Source organism: Sceloporus occidentalis, unplaced genomic scaffold (assembly GCF_023333645.1).
Source record: "Sceloporus occidentalis isolate IW3139 unplaced genomic scaffold, rSceOcc1.0.p SCAF_23, whole genome shotgun sequence".
NCBI lineage: Eukaryota > Metazoa > Chordata > Lepidosauria > Squamata > Phrynosomatidae > Sceloporus > Sceloporus occidentalis.
The window spans coordinates 1,622,622-1,646,874 of NW_028317003.1; the positions used below are offsets into that span (position 1 = coordinate 1,622,622).

Below are 24,253 nucleotides of genomic sequence, written 5' to 3' on the forward strand. Positions count from 1 at the left end.
AACTCCTTCCTCCATCCTATGTCCGCATGCACGGTTTTTGTTTTTCCTGTAGAATGTCTCTTATAGACTCCACAGGGAATAATATCAAAGTACTTTGTAAGTATTTTACTTTGTAGACCCCCTGGAAATCTCATGCAAGTAGAGTGATTTTTTGAGGTTTTTACAGTCTCCTTTTGTTTGCTTCTATACCTGCATTAAGGTTTTAAATTAGTGAACTGATGAAGATCCTTGTCTATAAGAAAAGATGCTTATGCCATTGTCATATAGTTCAGTGCATATAGTTCTGTTAACTAAAAGGTATGCACTGTACAAAAAAAATAAATAAAAAAAATGTATATAAATATATATATATATATATAGCGTAGTAGAAGTATTATTAAACACTCATCTACAGACCAGACAAGCCAGAAGGCTGTTTTTTCCCTCAGAAATCTCATGGTGCTGCCACAACCACAAGGGATTCTGGGTAGACGCATGCAAATAAGGTCAACAATGATCACCTTTTGTCTCTATATTCACTTTCTACATGGATCCCTTGAAAGTAATTGCCCGCTGTACAAGACAGCCTTTAGACAAAACTCGGGTAAGAAATGCAATAGCCAGATCACTACTCATGGACAGCTGTTTAGTCTTTGATATATATATATATAATCTGAAACCATGTTTTTTTCAGTTGCAATTCTCTTGAAATATAAAATTTAGAATAAAATAAAGGATAATAGACTCTTTGTCTTAAAGGTTCTTCAGCAGCTGAGCCTGTTTTAGTTGTATACAGACCGGTAGTTAGTGGCACGATTAAACTCATGGGAAACGTGAAGGTCGTCATAAATGTTTCTGTACAGTAATCCCGAAGTACTGATACTGCTGGTTTCCCCAGCAGTTACAGCAAATGTCTTATAATTAAATTCACAACAAGACAAGGATAAGAGCTTCTTATATCATTTGCTATCAGCTACAGTGTAATAAATTGTGTTACCTCTTTAATCAATTGGAGATACTGCTTCCCGGCACTTTCAAAGCTATGCTAAATGATAACATAAAAACAAGGCCTTGTGAATTTATTATTAATATTTTATATAGGTCGCGTCAGCGGCATATGCATAGTCTAGAGCTAGAATGTGAAGAATGATATAAGCGGGGCTGTCAGCATCATAAGTAAGATTTCACAAAGATTTATAACACACACACTGTTTACTTAGTAGAAACTTTTCATATGTTACTTGTGTTAGAACATGCCTGGCTCAAAGGATATTTACTAAGAATATAATATAATAATAATTCTAGGTATCCCATAAGTAGTTGTGATATATGTTTTATTCGCTTCATGGAATGTTTCTACGCCCGTCTTACACACAAAGGGTTATAGACTTAATTAGTCTATTATAATTACTATTATTATATTTTGTACAATATGAATAAATAAAAAACAAGCAAATGGAGATATAAGTTGTAGAAGGCGTTAAAACCTTATAAAGAAGATACCTTTCATCATCTGCTGTTTTTTTTTTATAAAAAAAGTATGAGTAAATATTCTTTACCAGAATTTGTGTGTCCGATCAGGTATAAATAGCACATACTTGAGACATCTTGTAACGCCACTCTTGTATTCTACAAACACAGGCTTTTAGGAGTAGTTTCATTGGACACACTTTTTTTTTTTAACATCTTATTCTATTGCATATTAAATCAATTTTTTTTCAATAAAGCATACAATGGAACCTTTACAAGTAATTAGGATCATGTAGGTACATTTCATGTTACAAGGAGTACCTCTCCGATTTACCATTGTGCTAAATCTTTGACACAGCTAGTCAAAGAAGTCCAGTTGCGATGGGAGTTATAGTCCAGAAAGAGCTAGAGAGATGCCAAGTCAACCAATTCTGGTCTAGGGGAAACGTGGCTCCTTTCCCTGGGTTAGCCTCATACACCAACTTCAGCCCTTGTGATCTAATGATGGAGCCAAGTTTCCTTAGTAAACCAAATTTAGAGTACTGGAATGCTTATCTTATATCCAGACCTTGAACATAAAAGGCATTTTATACCATCAATTGTTCATTTAATGAGCAATTGCAGAGTACAGGACGGCTGAGGGATTGAGCTCCACGCACCATTATTGCAAGAAGTATTTCGAAATAGCAGAAATAGGACGTAAGCTCTGATCAGGGAGAGTGTGAGCACAATTACCTTCTTTTCAAATCCTTCTGTGACACTGCGGGAGGAAAAAGGACTTTGAAACTTGAAAGGAAAGAGCTTGCTTTCAACCTCAAAAGCTAGGAGGAAAGGGCTCTGAAATTTGCTCAGTATTCCCAATTCACCATTAGCCTGTTTCTTCCTTTAGCCTCAAGGCATTCTCCGCTTTTTGAAAAGATGTTAAGAAATTCAGTCACAATAGAGAGCCTAGTTTTGAACATGTTTCACTCGGTCCATTGAGGTCTGGTCTTCAGCCTTTGTGTGGGGTGAATTGAGCAGAGCAGCTCTCTGGCTGAGGAGAGGTGAACGAGCAATCACTGTGCAGTCGCAAATATGGCAAAAGAAAAGATCCCCTTCCTTTCTACAGCAATATGCATTCCTGTACAGACCCTCGACTGCCAGTATACACGGGACAACCTCAGCCAAAGTCATTATCTACAACTAGGGTCAAACAAACTCATAAACTTTAGTCTTTGTTGAAGTTACTAGTAAACTGTTTTGAGTACTGATTGTTGAAGAATCTCAATAACCTCAAGAACAAAACAAAAATCAAAAAAAAATTTTTGGTCTTAATACTCATAATAAATACCTCATGGGCTGGGGGGGGCTTGGGGGGCTGTTGTGAAAGGGTGACACTAGTTTGATTTAATGATTAGCCGACTGACCCCTAAACTGGAGAGACTGTTGAATGGAGTTCACTGGCAGGAACTCAGGAAGAATACTAATGAGATTGTTAAATTTAGCATGGCACCAACCACTTTTGGTGCTGCTAATGGGGAAAGCATTGCTCCTGAGAAAGCCAGGAAGAACATACAAGAGGGGGAGAGTGTGTGAGAAAGTACAGTTCTGCTCAGCTAGAAAATGTTATTGATGGAATTAACTCTCATACAGTGAGCCACGTTGGTTTTGGACATTGCCGTGAGTACCTACTTTTTTTTTTTTATAGACATCTACCCCCTACACTGATGCAATAAACAATAATGTTATTTTTTAGCCCAGTGAGTTGAGGCATACCTGTGGCATAACAACAGATAACAACAGCAGAACCTGGTGCGTTAGCACTTCACCAGATTGGGGGCGGATACACCCTTCATTTCACACAATACTTTCACTGCCGGGGGTCTCTTTAATACTTCTTTAGATGGCCGTCCTTTGAAGGGCATGGCAAATTAGTACGGTGAAACTCATTTTTTTCAGAGTGCATCAAAAACTTTTTCAACATGCTTCCCTTCTGTTTCATGTGAGTAGTTTTTAATTCGGCAATATATATATGTATAAATATATATATATATATAGCACTGCTATAGCATTCTGAAGTTTGGGGTTACAAAAAACATGGAAAAATACAAAAATAGCCATTAACAATGTCTACATGCTATTTATGATTTTGAATGGTAGTAATATATATATATATATATATATATATATATATATATATATGTGTGTAACTTTATCACTTTACCAGTGGTATTAATTAATAGTCAAGACACATAAATTACTTTTTTAAATCATTATTTTCTATCATTATTATTTTTTTATTATTTAGCTGAACTTGTAATTTGTAAGTTTCTATCTCTTTTGTGAGTACACTTAGAAAGTTAAAAGTGCCATGAAAAAAAAATAATTGTCTGTCTTAGGGGTCCGTGTTTCTTAATCTTGCAGGAAATCATTACGGTCAAATGTAGTGTGAACTTACATTCTTTTAAGTTGTTCTGTTGCTGCTTTTTTTTTTGTAGACACGTTAATGTTTTCGTTTAAGAAGCTATCACAGCTGTGTTTGTGTTTCTGGGTTTAAAAAAAAGAAAATATAAATATGAAAAAAAAATGTCCAGAACAAAATATTTTATAGAAACTGTAAGCCATTCATCTGGTAGACCATTTTACAGATCGGATGTTTCTTTTGCCTCTAAAGCTGTCTGCTGAAAAACCTCGACAAGCAGTAACAGTTGTCTTGTGTTTGGCTGAAATCCTTTGGCAGATGCAACCGGAGAAGTGGGCTGTTTGCTTACATTTTTGCAATAGACTCCTACTTGTTGCCATGGCGGAAAGTATGTTTCTGTCAATAATTTGGCTTAGCGCAGCCTGTCTTCACATCCTCTTAAAACCTTATTGAACAATTCAGTTGAACAGAACAAGATTAGGCAGCTTTCGTCTTTGGCCAGCTGAAGTGGTTGCTGCACTCAGAGCAGGCAGAATTATTACAGCAAAGTCTCTCCTCTCTGCTTGCACAGAGAAAGGTCTTGCAAATCCCTTAGCTATTTGTATTCTGAAGTGCGTGCACTGTCAAGTTTATATCTGCCTCTTTCAAAGGCAGCTGCGTGATGCAGCGCACGCGGTAAACTCTGAACATAATGTTTGTCTGGCGGAATCCAACACCTAGGGGAATCTGCGTCTATACCACCGAGAAGTGATTGTTTTCTCAACTAAATTATGCAGATGAGCCAAAAAAGGACAAGGATTTGCATACTATGTAATTTGCAATTAAAGAAGATTTGTTTCCTGGATTTTAATATTAAGATCTATAGCACTAGGTTTGTGTTTGACAATAAGATATTGTAAGATTTGCTATATAGTTCTAGAATACATACTCTTTGGTGCTAAGACTTGGCAATGTTACATGGCAATTTATTTTTAAATGATTCAGACAAAATAATGAATTTAGGTAAATCTATATTTCTTTCCCGTCATCTGCAAATGCTTTTTCAGCACTAGTTAAATGACCTTAAACACATTCAGGTTACAATCCTTTCTCTCCAGAGATCCGCTTGACTGAAAGTGACACCTCCAGTTTTGTTTTTACTGTTTGTCATCATTGCTTACCTTGCAAACAGACACTAGTTTTTCCTTTTTTGTTTATTTGAAACATGTTTGTATGGTTTCAGACATAAGGGAAGAATAATTAACCAGTTGTTTTGCTTGATTATGTAAAAAAATTTTTAGAATATTTTTTTAAAAACAATTTTTTACTACCATGGGTTTATATGAAACTGTTTGATTATCCTTATTGGTTGTTTTATGTTTTGTTCAATCCCGATCATTCATTTTTGAAATATTTTTTTTTTACATTGTTCATTTTTCTAATGAATTTTGAAAAACCATTTAACATGCATTTTCATGGTAGTATACAGGCCCTGTATCACATTTTGATTCATAATTTTCTGTGGACGTAAAGAATTAATGTTTCTTGGTGTATTAGAAACAGTTATTGTAGATTCTTTTGGGATTCGCGTAAAATGGAAAAAAAAATTCTCAGAACTGATAAGTGAAAAAATATATGCACTATTTTGTCTGTCCCCTTTTTCCCTAAGATTGTAAAAAAAGGATTTATGTTTTAAATATAATTTAAAAAATTACATAAGGTGTGACACTTGGTCCACAATCTGGTTTATATTTACAATAAATATTTTGCAGTAAAATAAATGAGTCCAGCAAACATCATTGCATTTATTCTTCTCTACATAACACCGGACTAGTTATTTTAGGAAAGTTGGGGGAGCACCTTGTGTGAGGTTGTTGTGGCTGCGCACAATGGATCTGTAGGGTCAGAATTATCATGGTGCAAATGCTTTAGTGTTTTTCCACTGACTCATTACAGACACATAAATGGAACCTTTAGGGGATATTAAATATTTCTACTATTCTGGGCTATGTTCTGCCATCACAAGTTTTATTAAAGTTATTTCACTTTGGGGAATGTTAACAAAGCTTTTTTTTTTAACCAATATATCAATTTATTGGTCCAACCTGCTACAATTAGGCTATTGAGTTGGGAAGGATCTTGGAATTTCCATGACTTCATCCGTAATTATGGGATGGTATTTGTGATGTTATGATAAACCAAAGGAAGACTGAATTATGGCTTTCAATCATAGCTCTCAGAAATAATTAATCACAGTCCTGTGACTCATCGTTCTGACATACACTGGTTCCTTAATGCCATTCCAGCACATTTAACAGGCTAGACCATCTTTCCTGGATAGACAGTGAGGCCAAATTTATGATTTGGCCAGACCAAGCTCAGTAAGCTAAACTGCAGTAGGGGTTTCCGGAAAAAAAAGAATATAGAACAACGGTTTAGAACAGCAACGTAACAATCAGCCCATATATTTTTCCACATTTTGCCCCTTGCATAAAATGAATTCCTTTACTAAAGCTCAAGTAGCCTAGTTTTTTCCTCACACTTTTTAATGATAAAGCTCACGGTGTCTACACTAAACCATTCTTAGAGGCCAGTGGGAGTTAAAAGTGGTCTTATCACCATAGCAACTTATGAAATGGTCCATCAACATTTTTTTTGCGCCAGAACCACTTGATATATATCCCCCAATAGTCCCTACCTCAATGGAATGAAGTATTAGATGAGCTCATATATTGTAAAAGCATATTGAACGTATCATGCTAGGGTTTGGCAGTTAGGATACAAGGAAATGAGACTTTCCCAGGTTTAAAGGGGATGTCTGCTCTTACTCACTGCTTCCATATTTGAGATGTATATATCTACTGACTTTTATAGAATGGCAAGAAATGTTAAGGCTGCGTCCATGTGTAAATGTTCCATATAATTTATCGCTTTCTCTACACTATGATGTCACGGCTGCTAATGCTCACTGTTTGCAAGGAAAGCTATTAGGAATAGTCTGTTCTTTTTCTGCAAGAGGTATAAACTATTTACATAAGGCCGAGCACTGAAGTGCAGATGTGTCCTCAGAGCTCACTAGAAGTGCTCAGTATAGGCTCTGGATGTTAACTTCCGTGTTCTTCATTCAGGTTGTAGGACAGTAGTTTATTGTGTCCTTCTTCGACAACAAAACAATAACCGGGTTGTCATCCCAAAACAACAGCAAGATATGATAATAAACAGGATATGAAGTGTGAGATTTTAAATCTATAAAATCCTGCTGTGAGTTTAAAGTATTTTTTGCAGGACAGAATCAATTAAGGACATGTTTATGTTTTTAATGTAATTACTATGATGTAGAAAAGTTTGTGTATCCGTGTTTTCATTTTTGCCCACCTTTTCATAGCATGAAACTTAAAACTCTGTAGGAAGGACAGTCCTACTTTGGGACATAAATTCCTTTGTGCACCTTTCTTTCTTTCCTGATTTCCAGGAGCTCAGAATGTTTCAAGGATACGAGTGTATCACAATGTTAAATTATTGGTCAGAACCCACCCCTGGCCAGGAAAGTCCTCTATCATCTAGATCTGACAAGCTTATGCACAGTGTCTTAGTTAAAGAAGTAATCCCATTAGATACCAAGAAATGCAGGTTACAAAAAGCCCAAATAATAATAACAAAAAGTCCACATACATTCATAATTTCATCTACTCTAGAGCAAAATATTTTCCAAAATAAATGTATTTTTATTTCCTTCCGTTATAATTTCTGACAAAGATCGTTTATCCAAATAATTACATTCTCATTCAAACCATTTGTTATCATTTAGTGCAGTGGTTTTATTTATCACACCGCAGCAATTAACAAAATGCCAGGTCAGATATCCGGAGTTGTCAGCTTTTGCAGGAGCCCGAGTGAGAATTTTAACAGAAGTTAGCTGAGGGATCCTGTAATTAGCAGCATGCCAAAATCAAGGATTTTGTTTTCCCATTCGAGGAGCTCCTGCCCCCTGAATTTCAACAAATACTCTTGCAAAGTCTTTTCTCACATCCATCAGTCAATGTATTTTCATTCCGTTTCCTTTGCTTACCTGCGTAGACGGGTAATCATTAGTGTAGTGCAAGAAATTGTAACTCCCCCCGAATGTAACATCGAGGCCACTTGAGCTGGTTCAAGAACAGGAAGTTTGTTAAACAAACAGGAAGTTGTAAGACTGAATTATTACAGCACCTAAAGCGAGTCATTACTGGGCATGTTTAAACACTTTTACTTAACACTGTAATGGTTTACGTAAACTTGGCTATACCCAGAACAGTATTCTGCATCATCTAACAGTCAAAACAGTTAAAGTAATAGAAACGCTGAGAGGTTAGCGGGTATGTAATACATGTTTCTTGGCATGAGAATTATGCGACAACAAAAAGATTTGTATAACTGGTAAATAACTTTGGAGCGGGCAGCTTCACACATTTTGAATTTATGGAGGTGACGTTACACACCTTTCATTCTTCTTGAGTATACGCAGAGCAATAAAAGTGAGGGGTGAAATGGTATCCCAATTATGATTAGTTTAGGTTCTAGCCCTGTTTGGATCGCATAGACCAAACCAGCCAAAGCCTCCTTTGGTTCTAAGAGTAGGCCGAGCAGTTATGAGTTTGTAATCGTGTCTGTAGGCAGTAGGCAATTTTCTTATTACATTTTTTAATTAAGTTGGTTCTTGCATGCAAACAAAATAGTATTCTTTAAATATAATAGAAGCACCGTCTCTCTAATTTAGAGCAAACTAAAGTCAGAGAAAATGCCTTGTGTTTTACATGTATTGCCAGCTTTCGTAAAATATTCATTCTTTTATTTATTTGTTTATTTTTCCCTTCACAGAGGATGAAAGTCCTGGACAGCCATATCATAGAGAAAGAAGAAACGCAATTACAATGCAACCACAAGGAGGGCAAGGCCTTTCAAAAATCAGTGAAGAGCCTTCTACATCTAGTGAGGAAAGGACCTCATTAATAAAGAAGGAGATCCATGGATCTATAACACATCTGCCTGAGCCTTCTGTTCCTTACCGTGGCACCGTATTTGCGATGGATCCCAGGAATGGTTACATAGATCCACATTACCGTAAGTAATGCGCATATAATACAATGGTAGCTTATAGTAGTTTTATTTTTAAATCACTGTCCACGTGAGATTGCAGTCAACTTGATTTTTAAAATTGACGACTGACATTGTGTAACACACACACATACTTTATATAAACTTACTATTAACAAGTTATTCTGTGTCACATAACACACATATCATAAAAGTCTTATGTGGGTATATATGGATATGTATTTATATCAAGGAAGAAAATATTGTTTCCTGCATTATTTGGTACGATAGACCATGAGTGTTCTTGACATGGTATACTGTATGTGTGCATCTCCCAGCATGACCACTTTTGCTTCTCAATAAATAGGCATCTTCAGCCTATAAAATGTAGCGTAGGGTGACATATGGACCCCTACAAGGACGCGGCACATAAATCCCAACTTCAGAGCCCACAGAATTAGTCACACACCCTTAGAGTTTTACTGTGTGGTGTTTTCCCAAAATACAACATTCCTTGTATTATTTTACAACTGTGGATTGTAGTGGCCGGTGACTACATTTTGTAGCATTCCTTAGTTTATATAGCCATTGGGTTAACCCATTTTATACCAGTGGATATGCAGCATACTACTAGGGATAATTGGTATCCAGCTGATGTTTTGATGTTTTCACTTTTTTGGGGGTTTTCTGTAACTAATCTTCTTTGTTTAAAATAAATACAAATTGCAAATATTGTATCTTAAAAGGGTGTTCATTTAACCTTTTGAATCCCAGAGAACTCCTTGGAAATGCATTGCACACTGGTTTTGTGAACTACAGGTTTTGTTACAGATCTGTTTCAAAAGCCCTTTGAAAGGGATTTTGTGTGGGGTAGAAAATGAATAACGAAGAAAACAAAGATAGTAACATGTTGCCGAGGGAAATGTTTCCACGTTCCCCCAATGCAGTGCCTGGAATCATTATGTTTTATAATCAGGGGAAGCGAGTGACAGATATAGGGTTTTTGAAAGAACTTTGGTTTCCAAGATGAAAGAAATATAGTACTTGATTTGGTGGTCATTTATTTAAATGGTAATTAAATGCCATATTTTCTGCTTAATTGCTACAAAAAGGTGGAGACTGGTTTCAAAGTCTGTTGGTTGGTGGACCTTAAGATTTGCAATGGATGACATTTATACTGACATCTGGAGATACTTACAGTGAAACTAGCAGAAGTGCCAGCAAGTTAGCCAAGATCAGTCGGCCAAGACAATGAATTTGGGTGGAAAGTTAGGAGGCCAGCAACCAGTACTATACAGTAGTCATATAGATCTAGGTTTGAAGCAGTTAAAATAAAGATTTTTTTTTTCTTCTTCATTTTTTTAATGTTTCTTTAATGTTTTATCACTCATATAATCCAATTCTTTGTACAAACCATTTAGCTTGTAGGTAGCCAAAAATATGTTTCTATTTAGAAACGGGAAAAAAAACCTTTCAAAATGGAATACATCTTGAGGTGTCAAAGTTTGCACCTTCAGACTAGAGATTTATCACCCAGGCAGGATTTGGCAGTGACATTTAACCTTTTGGTCACCAATTCCTGATGACACTTGGTGACCTAGATAGGCTCTGTTTTGTTTTTCCTGCCCCCTCTCTATATTATTCACAAAGGGTATGTTAAAAGGTCATTGGCCATATGACGGATTAGCAAGGACAGCTGATTAATGCACAGGTATTTGTAAGGAGAAAAGTCATAGGGATAAAAAGCAAGTCTTAAGTCTTCATTAGTTGGTAAGGAGCATAAAGCAAAGAATGAGTAGTCATCAGCAGATCAAAGCGTTCTACAATTTAAACAATTTTCCCGAGTGAGGCTATTTTATCCTGTAGTTTAAATAATGAGACAGTGCGCTTACAAAAATGAGAGAAAACACAATATTTATTGGCCGCAGGCCTCCTAATTATTGTTTGAAGGATCCGGTTGGTTTTATTGGTTAAAGCTGTTGACTGCCAGTTGTGTTAAAAAAAGGAAATTTATAACAAGTGTTTCAGAAGCAATGAATTATTACAGGAAGGTTAATGTTTTTAATGCTTTTTTTTGGTTTGCCACGAGGGTTTCCATCTTCACACATTTTCTATTAGTTAAAGAAAACTATGATGCAGTCAATGAAACAGAAAGCCCAAGAGAGGGAGATGTAGGCGAAAACCATGCAACATGTGTTAAGTTTTACGTTTAAAAGGCACTGGTGGAAGTTAATCTGACCCATTTTTTGTGCCATAAAATAAGACCATGCTTGTAAACTTGTTTGGTTTTAGGAGACCAAACACAGAGACCTCTAAACATAAAAACATGTTACAATTTTAGACCCTGATATATATATATATATATATATATATATATATATATACCATATATATATATATATATATTTATTCTGACTTCTCATATAAAAACTGCAGGAGGTCAACTTGGTTGATTAACTAGGAAATTATATATGCCTTGTGAACATTAGGCAACAAGTCATCATGTCAGTTACTTTGTAATTCCCTTTTCTAGCCTCGTCTACATTGGGTCACTGTTAGACAGACGGTTTATTGTCCCATGCAACCACTAGTGGCAGACGACATTTATTTTCTGCATAGCAGCGCTATATCAGCCAGGGAGAACTATACGTTATATTGAGGGAATTTAGCTTTAGTCTGAAATGGATCTTAGCGCGTAAGTTACTCATACATCTGGATCTGTTTCCAGACAAAAACCATTGGGCATTTTTGTGTTAAAGTGCCAGAGCTGCATGCGAAGGTGTTATGTGGGTTCATTTAAACAGATGAGATCATTTTTTGCTGCTTTTCATTAACCTATAAAACACAAGAATGAAGGGTACACACTGTATTTCCAGAGAGCCACGGGGGTTTGTGTAAGCAAATGATCTAATTTCAGAGGCTTGCAGCTGAATGTGGAAAGAAAACATTGGTGATGACAAATGCCACTTTGACCCCCCTGAGCTCTCAATGTCACCTCTTAAATGTGTCACAGGTGCTGGTGATGCCATTTGGCATAGTGCAGAGTAGGCAGAGAACGCTCCACAGATCCCCATAGGGCCCGGCGTCTGCTTTTACTGCTGTCACTGCTAAACGCAGCTAAGAGCGCCAGCAGCTGGCATCCCCCGCACCTGGGAGCTTTAATATAGTTTGTGGCATGATTGCCGTCCTCATCGTGGGCACTTTTACGATAAAAAGTAACAATTTGACTTTGCAGGTCTCCTGCAATTTGCTTAATGGGGATACTTGCTTAAACAGGCAAGTTAATAACTTTGCTGGCATTCGTCACGGTATCTGATGCAAGCAGAACAATAATATGTTTGTGTGCTTCCCTTTAGAAATGGAGCGGGTAGTGAAATACCTCCTGCAGGGTTAGATGGCTTTCAGTTGGTAGGTGTACTGCGGGCACAGAACTTCATGAACTACATGAAACCATAAGTAGTTGGAGAAAAATGGGGTTACGTAAAAAGGTCAGGTTCTAAGGCAAAGTGGAAAAAGTGGGGTAATCACCATGGCAACCAATAGAATGGTGGCTGTTCTGTTCTTCTTACATTATGTAGTTCTTCATACATAACCCCCAAAGTCAGTTACACAATGGTTGCATATTGCCTCAAAGAACTCTGTTTAAGATGTTAAGTCTTCCATAATTTTATGTGCCATATCAGGTAAAAATAACCCCAAAAACTACCATCCTCTAGCTATACAATATATTTTAAATACAAATTATTTAGCAATGTCTAGAAAATACAGCAAGTAGGAACTGGTGCTTTGAGAATCAATAAGGCCCATAAATATGGGCACACCTCTCCTTATTAATTTGGAAGGTTGCTGCTGCTTTTAATGAATTGATAGATTATATAGAAAGTATACTGGGATACTTGTGAATAAATAGTGCATTGTGTGCTTCACGTCACCCGTGGAAGTAACGGCACTGCCGCTCACCATAAGTAAGCCTTAGTCTTTCAGTCAGTATAATTGGGTTTAAATACGGGGGTTATTTTACCTTAGCTGACAGGCATGGCAAAAAGTGTCAAACCAAGCAGACTTTATAAATACATGCATACATTCCTCATCCTAATTCACCTGGACTGTGTTTTTCTATCATCTTCTTGTCTTGCGCTCCCTAAGTCCTGTAGGTTTAGTTGAGTGACATTTGTCCCAAAGATAATTCTGTCCTGTACACGTCATTCCAAACACTCTCTACACTCATTTATTGTCGTAATACTTCAATTGTCGAGTCAGGAAAATGCGCACTCAAGTCATTTTATTTGTAAGTGTTTAATGTTTTAAACAGACCTGCTTACGGAAGCAATAAGCACAAACCTTGCATAAAAATATGTTTATTTTTGCTCCTCTTGTAAATGCTTCTTTTTCTAAATGTGTGCATGTGGGATTCCGTGTTCTCTTGGGAAGTTCCACTTATCAGGCAGAACTGAAAGGCTTTCATTGCAGACGGATGGTACCCATTACTTCAAACATCCATAACATATGTGGGGAATAAAAAACATTGCAGGGGGGAATCTGTTCCTTGCTGCATAGAGCTGGAGGATGGGCCCTGTCAAGCGCTGTCTGGATTTCTAAATAAACATCACTTAGATCCCATGACAACACTACTAAAGACTTGCGAGAAATATAGCATGATCGAGTGTCACCATGCACTGCCATGTGAGAATGTTAATCGGGGCAGGTCTAAACTGCCGTGGGTACACTTGTATTTCTTGCAGGCTTGTCAGGATTGGAAGTGCACGATTCATTTTAACTTTGTGATTTCCGCTTTTATGTTTTTAATTATTGTAATATGAGTTGAAAAGATGTACTGATATCTGAAGTGGTATATTAACCTACTGGAAGCAGCATCCTCTAGGGAGGCTATGTAAACTAGCTATAGACAAATCTAAATCTTCTGAAAACAAGGAGAGAGACCCAATGAAAAAGAAGCAGAGAGCTCTGAATTTTCGTTTTCTTTTCATTTTTTTTCTTCTTCACATTCACTCACTTTTACTTACTCTCTCTCGCACTCTTACGCTCCCTCGTGGTCCCTCTCACACTAGCTCTCCCACACCCCCTCTGAATGTCTCCCTACCTTGTCCACTTCCGTTTCACCGGCCTCCTTTCCTGAAGCTCCGCTTCTTCTCTTGCCTCTTGTTCTTCTATCTTATTTCTTCGCCTGCTCTGGGCACACCGTCTCCTTTGATTGGAGGAATAAGGGATTGGCTGTTTTCGGGGCCCCTCCCTTTTGCGGGAGTACTCCAGGAGGCCAGAATAATGAAGATGTAATCTTAGTTTTAAAGCCCCCCCCCCAAATTGTGTTATAACATTTCTGTATTTATAAAGATAAGTAACGGCTTTTCCTAATTTGCCCATAGTGGGCATTATGTTATCAACAGGGAGTTGGACTGATATAAACAGATGTTTCAACCTATGATTTTCCAAGGGACTGAGGGATTCTGGGGAGATGATGAGGGAGAGATTATTAATCCGTCAAACCACCTTGGAATCTATTTATCCAGGCAACGCAAAGTTACAGCCAGTAGTCCTGACACTTTATGTGTTTTATTTCTAACCTGATACTTAGAAGATCTTTTTGGGATAATTCACATCTCAGCCGGTCTCCAGAGATTCCTAAATGAATGTTTGTATTCTGAGACGGATACCAGACTACATCCTTGATGTGAATAAGAAAGCCACAGGACAGGGAGGCAGTTACTGAGTAGAAAGTGCTATGAGGTATAAGACGAGGCTGTGCCCTTTGATCTGTGACATTGTTACCATTTTTGTGTAGCGGAAATAGACAAAGACGTTGCTGTCACCCTCTCTAGTACCAGTGGTGCTCCATGTCTAAAGATTTACACATTATATATAATATATTATCATATGTTATGCTTTATAGATTTAGAATATCAGGGCCGCTCAGTATTGGAACGGCTTCTCTTATATTCTTTGTGCACTGTTGATGTTAACAGGAGAGTTGTGTTTCAGCTCCTTGAGGTCACTATATATATATATATATAATGAATCACCAGCCCAAGTGAGCTTCCGCTGCACGAAGAACTTGGCTGGCCCTGCATAATGCATAGTTAATTCAGTGAGATCTCTCCTTACATATTGATCTATGCATTACACAGGGCCAGCTCAGCCCTTCACAGTGGAGAAACTTGACGGTATTGGTCTCTCATAATGAATAGTAAAGCGAGATAATTAAAACCATAACTTTCTAGTCAACTCTCCCTTCAGTGAATAAACTGCTTAGATTATAGCTCCATCAAGCATTTAGCTATGAAGATACTTAATAATACACACTATATATATGTATGTATATAATTTATATTTCAGTGACTTGATTGCGTAGACAGGGCCGGCCCAAGGCCCAAGGCAAAATGCCTTCCTCTCCCTCCGTCCCTGTCGCCCCCCCTCCATTATCTACCCTTCCTCTCCCTCCCCCCCCCCCTTGTACTTACCTTTCAGCAGTCCTGCGGCGAGTCTCCCTGTTCGGTCTCGGTGCCGGCTTGTAATGCTGAGCGCCGGAAATCTTTCAGCACTCAGCATTACAAGCCGGCACCGAGACCGAACAGGAAGACTCGCCGCAGAGGAGAGAGAGAGGGGCGCCGAGCGGGTACTGACAGCTTGGTAAGGGAAAACCACTCGGCGCCCCTTTCTCTCTTTCGCTTTTTTTTTAAAAAAAAGGGCTTGGGGCGGCAAAGTGCCACCCCTTCAAAAGTGCCGCCTGGAGCGGTTGCCCCACTTGGCTCCATTGTCGGGCCGGCCCTGTGCGTAGATGTCTGTTGGCCATCACAAGAATCATCTTGAAGGATCTTTCTCGCAGTAGGTGAATTTGGGCATATATAGCAGAAAGCCAGCCCTGTCAACCCAGCAGTTTAGTGAATAGAACAATGTTTGCTTAGAGGCCCAGCACCTGTGTAGAAAGAATTGCATGCCATGGCTATTAACTGAGCAGCTGTAGCCGCTTTAGTAAATAGCCCTCAGGACAAAATGCTGTATATAAAATGCTCGAAACATGTGTTTTTATTTTGATAAATAATCCCACATGTTTTTAGTCTTGGGGGCTTGCTAATGACCGGTAAGTTAACTCTTTAACTGCATTGCATATGTCTTGGCTTTCATCATAAAATATTACATTTCCCCATCACCCGCAGGACGGGGCCAGGGCACCTCATCCTAATGCATCCAGACCTTTGTGAGCCTTATTACAGAGGGATATCAATCATCAATATTAACAGAAACACTTCTGTGTAGAAAGAAATCACCCATAAAATCTCTACCATATAAAGCAATAAACACAGAAGAATGCATGCGTTCTCACATGTCTTTCTGCACATTATTGGCCAGATAAGTCAAAGTGTTTTCTCACACAGATATTCCAGAAATGTGTGCACCATTTAGGCGTTAACCCTTTTTTTGTGCCAGAAGGATGGACAATGGATTGTAAAGGGTCTGGAGTCCCGCACTGGTGCTTAAAAGGGTGGCAACAGGTAGTTTCTAGCTATTCTCAAAACATGCTTTACCACAAAATTCTTATTCAGCGTGGAAATGTTGGGACGTTAAAGCAGCAGATCTGGTTCAGGGACTAGATTAAGGGGAACACAGCTGATTACCTTTAATGTTTCATTTTAAAAGTGGGGGGTCCAAGAACTATCACATATATACTCTCCAACATTTCAAGTGCCCCAAATGTGACACCTTCGCTGGGAGTGTAATAAGGGGCACATGGGCATCGTTAGGGACACAATCAGGGCACCAGTGAATGGGTGTTGTGGTATGATGAATACGGCTTGAATAGAAACGTGCTTACAACTAGGAATGATCAGGAATACCCACAATGTCCCAGCAATAATGCAACATTCTGATGTTTTTTCCCATATCTCACATTAACCCTTTAATTACTTGGAAAGGTTGCCGACTTCCTGTGGTACACAACAGGTTTGGGCTAAGATGGATTCCTGAGCTGCAGTTTATTTCAGCTTAACACGCTTAACCCATCATTACACAAAGGGCTTTACAAATCAGTGCGTTGTGATGTTCACATTGAGAAAAGGTTAAAGAGGACATTTCTCCAGTGGTCGCGCCACAAGAATGGAAATAAAGATTGTGTGTCATGCTCTGCCATTCAAAGTGGGAGGTTATACTTCGAACACTGTACTGTACCGTATGAACATTTCCCCGCAGTCCCTTAAATACATCATGTAAATGTCTAAGATTAGAAAGAAGTCTCCTCATCATATAGAGTGCAGTACCGGTGAATGGCTGCATATTGGTATACTGTATTTACAGTATATAATGTACTTTTTATGGGTCACCTGTCTTCGGCTAGTCCCATATTTACCCCACTCTCCCCCCGCACCTCTGTTTCTATCTCAGATATATATTGTCTGACTGCATCTTTTCACTTTCACTTCCTTTTTTCTTCTTTTGTTCCCTGTATTAGGTTAAAAGGGCATTTAGCATTTGGAGGCGACCTTTGCACACTTCATACCAAAAAAAGTGTAGTATCTGCATGGCAATGTTCAAAATAAAAAAATAAATAAAAATGTAGCCTCCTACTGGAGGTCTGCAGGTTATTTATGTATTCTACACTTTGTAAGGCTTGCCGACGTGCAGAAACAGAAGTTGTATAATGTATAGACCCAAAGAAATGGGAAAGAAGATCAGTTATGGCCTTTTTTTGGATACCTGACAAATTACTGCATGTGTTCTGCATTTTAATGCATGGGAATTTTTTGGGTTCATCCGTCATTGTTTCTAAAGACGGGTTCAAGTTTAGTTTACGAGCCACCCTACAGTTTCACAAAGATGGTTCTTTTTTGCTAATAGTTTCTTAATGCCTAATGTAATACATTGACGGACACATGAAAGAAGCTGACCATCCTAATGCATAGCTGGGAAATGCAATAGTCAGGCAGACTCTCCTGATTTTCTGCATTTAATTAGCCACGTGGGTTACAGCAGACAGATTTCCTCTGTCCTAGAATTTCTTTTGTAACGCATTACGCGATATATATTGATATAGCATGGTGCTCTAGCTAAGTAATAATGGCCAATTACCAAGATAACCCATTGGGTAGAATCCCTATAGGCATGGGGCAGAAGGAGCAGGTCAACCGTCTCTTCATGGCACAGATCTCTTTCCCATAGACACTGTCAGTCTTACTGCTGGGATAAGCCCCATGTAAATATCTAGGTAAGGAAATGTAGTTTTCAACCAACTTATATCCCCCCTCCCAAAAAGATTTCCTAAATAAATGAAATATTCCTTCCTAAATAGATGTTCTATTTCACACTTACTAGATTGTTCATAATATGAAACCCAGAAGATCGTTGGATTATTCCTCCAAAGGTTTAATCACTAAAACAACACAGAAACCTTTAAGAGGGCCTATCAGTGCCTGCTTTTGTGTCACATGACAAGAAATATGATTATTCAAAAGTATTTATTTTATACTGGCGATGTGACAGCAATATAACAACTCTAACAAATATAAAAATACACTTTCATAGAGTAATTCTTGTCTCCGCACCAAAGTAACAGAGCCCCTGACTGGTTAAACCCTCTTCAGACGTCCCTAAGCGACTTAGATCTCTGCTTTCATGCCCGCATTCTGAGCCCAACATTTGGCTCGGCATCACTTTCTAGGTTAGTAAGCAAGGTTACTGCTTACAAAAGTAAATACTATTTTTTTGCCCCGGCTTTTCTATTTTTCATACAGATCGTTTAGCGCGTTCCAATGTGATATGTGCTTATTATAAGGTTTTATGCTTCTAAGCTATCTCTGATGTGCAGCTTTCACATTCTGGCTTTCAGTTAATAGGAGTCCTGCTTGCAAAGCCTCTTCCAGATATAGGCGTCAAGTTATAACTTGAAAATAAGAGGCTTGTCTTGGGAGGACATCCCCTTGTATTGCGGGGTGGCGTATAATCCTTTGCATTGTTTTTTTTTTCTTTTTTCCCCCTAAATAGCTGGTGACAGTCTAGAGGGAGGACTCTCTTTGTTTGATGCACAGTGCATTGCAAGGGTACAAAAATGTAACTGAAACGAAAATGAAGAAAGACATAAAAGGATTCAAGCTCAAGGAGGTCAGATCCATCACAGGCTTAGCGTTGCCTTCAAAGATGGCTGGGACAGGTGGCAGTTCAAGACAATCAGAGGAGAAGCATCCGTTTGCACTGAGATAAGGGATTCGTGCACAATCCTGCTATCTGGTCCCAGTTTGCTTTGATGTGCAGTCTGCTAGGCAAGACGTCTGGGAGAAGGTTAGAGTCTCCGTAAGTGATAGGATGCTGCTGTTCTACTTTTTCAGGTCTTATTGCAATGGTCCTTCGGGATTAATCCCTTTTTTGTGGTTTACACACGGAGGGCGTGTCTGGATGCCTGCTCTGAAACCTCCATATCACAAATGAATAGTATCCGGGTTATTTTACCTAATTTTAGTGAAAGTTAGATTCAGTTTTATGTTTTACTTCCTGTGAAACAAAGATGGGCATCAAAAGTGTATAAGAGGTCTTTTTATATATGACATAATATATAATGCATAACTTTTTAGGGAAAACTTTATCTATCTATCTATCTATCTATCTATCTATCAATCTATCTAGCAATCTGTTGGCCTATATGTTTTTCCTCACACCTGTATGTTTTGTATAACTTTCCCAGAGGTCACCTATAAAATAAGCCCTCTTTCTATCGAGAACAATATTATACTCTGATTATGTTTAGTATGTGGAATTTCACAAACATGCTGTCACAGGAGTCTTGCTTTCATTTGAATTAGTGGCAACTCCTTGTCCTGCACATACATACCTCTCAATCGTCTCGTTTTATGAAAGGCAGTCCTGGTTTTCAGACACTGTCCTTTGGGGACAACCATGGACTGATTGGGAAAATCAGAGGATCTCCTCTGATCGGTCCAGTAAAATATGACAGTGATTTGAGTTCTGTGCACTTGCAACAAAAAATCACTCTGAACAGAATCACAGCGATTGGCAAACAGAAAGCAATTGCTGTAGGTGTGGAATCTGACAAATAAATAGTACCGGTATTTCTGCTAAAGGCTGTGATGGAGACCTGTATTTGTTATATATGGCCATCATTAGAACCATAGGACACGGGAGAGACATAACTCGTCGATATGTTTCAATAACTTTACTGCATTTTAAGAAGAGCATGGAAATGCCTGCAATTACTTTTGTCTGTGTTTAAAAGCCTTTGCCAAATGGGAGTTTGGTGCGCCGCTACACTTTGGGGCTTTGTTTCTCGTGTTCAGCTCAGCCGGCAATAATTCAGCAACATATTAGATAGATTGCTGCTCCCAAAAGGCATAATGAAATAACCTTCACTCCCGGCCGTAGGGAAATATCCGCACAATCAAGTGTTTGGGCAGATCTCTCGATTCAACAAAGGAGTGACTGTGCACAAGCGGCTCCGTAACAATTTGTAAAGAGCCCACTTTATACATTTCTTTGGAGATGTAATGGCTGATAGTTTTAATCACTGCAGCAGGACTGCAAATGCCTTCAGCGTACAGCCCGGCTGTGTAATTAGCTGCGGCAAACTGTTTTCATTTAAAATTGCCTTGATAAGTACTCCCTTCTCTAATGGCCGCAGGACACTCAACTTACATTTACTCTCGCTCTGTAAGATTTTTTTTTCCTCTTCTGCGCACACATGATGTATATTAAAGTAACGTAACAGCTGTAACACATACAGGAAATAGCATTGTCAGTTTACATTGCAGCCTGTTTCATATCCGGCATATAAAGGCAATGAAAACGGCATTACTTTTATGGCTGGCCTCCCCTTTTTTAATATTTGTGCTTCGCGATTCAGTTGTAGGCAGCAGCAACAAGTTTAAGAAACCCTTTCAGAAGCTTTACGTTGATAGCTGACTAAGGTCGACTATCCGTATGCCAACACGATGGTAATGCACAATAGTGGAGAATACTTTTTTGCCTGTTGACAAATACAGACACAGACCGGCAGCATATTGCCACGAGACAAAAGATCGTTCATCCATCTTTATGCAGAAATACACTTTCTTTTACGTATCCAGTCTCTGAGTTCACTATATGCCTATAATCCCTATGAAGTATCTGCATGGTTCTGGTCGGTGCCGCCATAGACTCTTTAAAGCAGAACTGCCACTTTTTCCAAGTATTACACCAAATCCAATTACAGATTAAAACCCAAACCAAATATAAAAGAACCTCAAGCCCATGAATGGAGGAGCGCTGAAAAATGACACATATAATATGATATATATATAATATATATGATATAAAAGTGGAATGATCTTCTTTCATACATATTTTTGATGTGTGTGCTAAACTGCCACTCAGTGTGGCAATTTATGTGAGTTCTGGGGCAAAAGTAATACAAATATTAACACACTTATATAACTCATCACTATAGAGTGATTTTGTACCATTTCCTTCATAGATCTATTTTTGTTTTACTAAACATTGACATAGCTCTCATGTATGTATCTATGAAACCTTTTACAAATGACCTCCAATATGTACATATTATACTTTATGTGTATATCATAGGGACATGTTAACGTCCCTTGTGTTGGATTGGTATTCCTCCTCATTAAGTTATTTGCTTTTGTAAGAGTGGGGTGATAACTTCTCAGGGAAAGAGCAAACTCACATGGGGAGTAAAAAAAGCCCATTAACTTAAAGGCAACACTGTGCTGTCACATGCATTAGTGAGCGTTAAAAAGCTACAATACACAAGCATGTTTCTTGCACAAAACTGGTACTTAATCAGATAGTTATTAAGGCAGTTAATGCACTTTAGAATTTGAAACTCCAATATTTTCATAACTTGTGTTTTCACTAGCTCTGGCCAAGCCAAATAAGCATATTATGTTATTTTTTCTCAAATCACTTTAATCTTTATGGAGCTTCATATGGTATTTGTAGCAAGCCAACTCCCTTACTAAAAGGTTCGGATATCTAATTCTCCGTCGCTTCTCTGAACTGCCCCCTTCATTTCCTCGACAATATGGAAACTGAAGCATGTGCTGTTTTAATGCCTTGGAATACCCTTTGATGGTTTGGTAGTGTTTTTCCATTAAACTTATAAAGTCTGATGGAAAAGGGGTATTGTTACATGGTAGCAAGCGAGGCCCATTGTTCTCATAAAAAGAGAATGAAGAAGGTGTTTAATATCTTTGAAATATGAAAAAGCATATTAAAAATGGCACATGATGTTTTCTATGAGACTGGGGTGGGAGGATTATTATTCACACATCCGGTGTTCTAAACTATATAACTAATTGGATATTAGGATTAACAAACAGCCAGCTTGTGCTTTTTATTTTTCAGCCAGTTAATTCTTTCAACTATATATTTTGGTTAAAAAGAAGGGGAGATGCTGATAGCTTTGGCAGAAGGTGGCAAAACTAGTATATTGTAAACTATTTCCTGCCCTTAACTTTTTCGCCATCAACCATCCAAAGGCTGCCTGACCCAATCAAAAACAGCCAGCAACTTAACTATAGTGGAGATATGGATTAAGGAGGAGAACTTATTATGCAAACTCTGAAAATTGTATACTTACAAACTGGCTTTCTAGAACACTTTGTAATTTTTGCGCATCTGTAAAAACCAGTGCATAGGTTTATTTAGTGGATTGAACAGATCTTGTTCTAATCCCCTTTATGTTAATTCCTTAGATTACTTATCATAACAAGTTATAAAGCCTCAAAAACGGTCTGTTCTTGCACTTGCAGGAGCTTTAGCGTTTGTGTCCAGTTGTTGGACGAGACGCTCCAATTGTTCTTCACACGAAAAGCACACTGCGGCCAATTGCTCCAGACACACATTAACGGTGTAAATTTAAACTGTACTGTAAACGAGCATGTATGAGCTCTGAGATCATTGACTGCTAATGAATCCTGGCAGCTTGAAGCTGGTAACATCATTCGTTCCACTCAATCTCGAGACCAGACCTCAAGTCATTTGAACAAGACGAAACTTTGATTCCATAACAAGACTTGATCCTTGTTTGCGTTTCAAATGTCCCTGTATGCCACAAGCATTCCACTTTGAGTTGGAACTGCAGTAAATCTGCGCATGTATCAAAGGGATAAGTATGAGACTAGAAGCAGAGCTTTGGGAACTTAACATTTTGTGCTTCAATATTCATTTCAGTGACTTCTTGTCAGAGGGAAGCTCTCCTTTTACAAGTCATACATTAAAGCATCGATAGTCACTGCCACTATTAGAATGCCAGCTGGAGGGATGGATCCAGAAGAGATTTTGCATCAGAGATGGCAGAGGAGAGTCAGATAAAAGAGGTTCATCACAAAGCTCTGACACTCATAAAAAAAATCACCTTAACATTTTTGCTTCCTTTTAAAAAAAATCACGCATATATACGAGAGTTTTTTTCCTTTTAATAAAAGCTCTGTTATTGCTGGAAGTTTCTTAAGTAAATCAGAAAATTTGAGGTTCCTCTTAGAGTTCCCGTTTAAAAATGAGATGCAAACAGAAATGTGTTCTAAATCTATCGTAACATTCACCTAATGGAATTCCCAGCAAGTTTAACTATTAAAAGTCAATTTTGCATTGCTTGCAGTACATTGAATTCATTTACACCTTGTACCAGGGGTATGCAGTATGGTGCTAAGTAGACTTGTGCATTTGGATTTGGACGAATTGCAATTTTACCGAATCGGACAAAAACGAAGCAAAAAGCTCTGAATTTTCGTCCGACATGGGACGCCTTGTCCCAGCGACCTACACCATCTTCTCAAACCTTGGAGCTCCATCATGGCTTCTGTTTGAAGTATGCCATTGGGTGCCTTTAAACAACAAGTTTAAACACTCGACTCGGGATGCATATAATACACATTTGAAGATAATTATCACAAGGTTTTGCAATAGGGATATTGAATTTTACTAGTACATTTAATCTAACAATAAAACAAAATAACTGTGAATAGTGCTCACTTGGTAAGGTGACTGTGTAGATATTATCAAGTAATAATAAGACACTTGGCCATTTTAGAATATTGTCCTCCAATTAAGCAGGGTATTAATATTTAACTTGTGTGATTTCCCTTTTAAGTAGAACTCCTAAAAGTATTTACTTTGAACCAAAAAAAAAAATGTATAAAGAATGCAGAGACTGGGATCTGCTTAATGTCTTGTCAGATAGGGGGATTAAGAATACGAAGTAAGGAATTCATCCTGAAAGAATAGCGGGAGTTTGAGCTGCAGCTGCCAAGAGGAAAGTTGTGTGAGAAAGATGGAAATAGAATCAAATGTCTGAACAATGTTAACTCGCTCGGTACCTCTATGAGGATGTTCTGG

At 38.1% G+C, this 24,253-nt stretch overlaps 1 protein-coding gene across 4 annotated transcripts in view; it reads left to right on the forward strand.

Annotated features, from left to right (window-relative positions):
• The window catches only part of LOC149300676 (transcription activator GLI3-like), a 96,261-nt gene that overhangs the window by 22,315 nt on the left and 49,693 nt on the right, over window positions 1-24,253 (forward strand). For 3 of the 4 annotated variants that reach the window (XM_089484775.1, XM_089484777.1, XM_089484778.1), the window contains exons 2-4: window positions 8,687-8,929; window positions 14,718-14,744; window positions 23,949-23,954. In XM_089484775.1, coding sequence (XP_089340901.1) covers window positions 8,687-8,929; window positions 14,718-14,744; window positions 23,949-23,954 — 276 coding nt within the window. The remainder of the gene's footprint in view (window positions 1-8,686; window positions 8,930-14,717; window positions 14,745-23,948; window positions 23,955-24,253) is intronic. The other variant, XM_089484776.1, reaches the window with a different exon arrangement.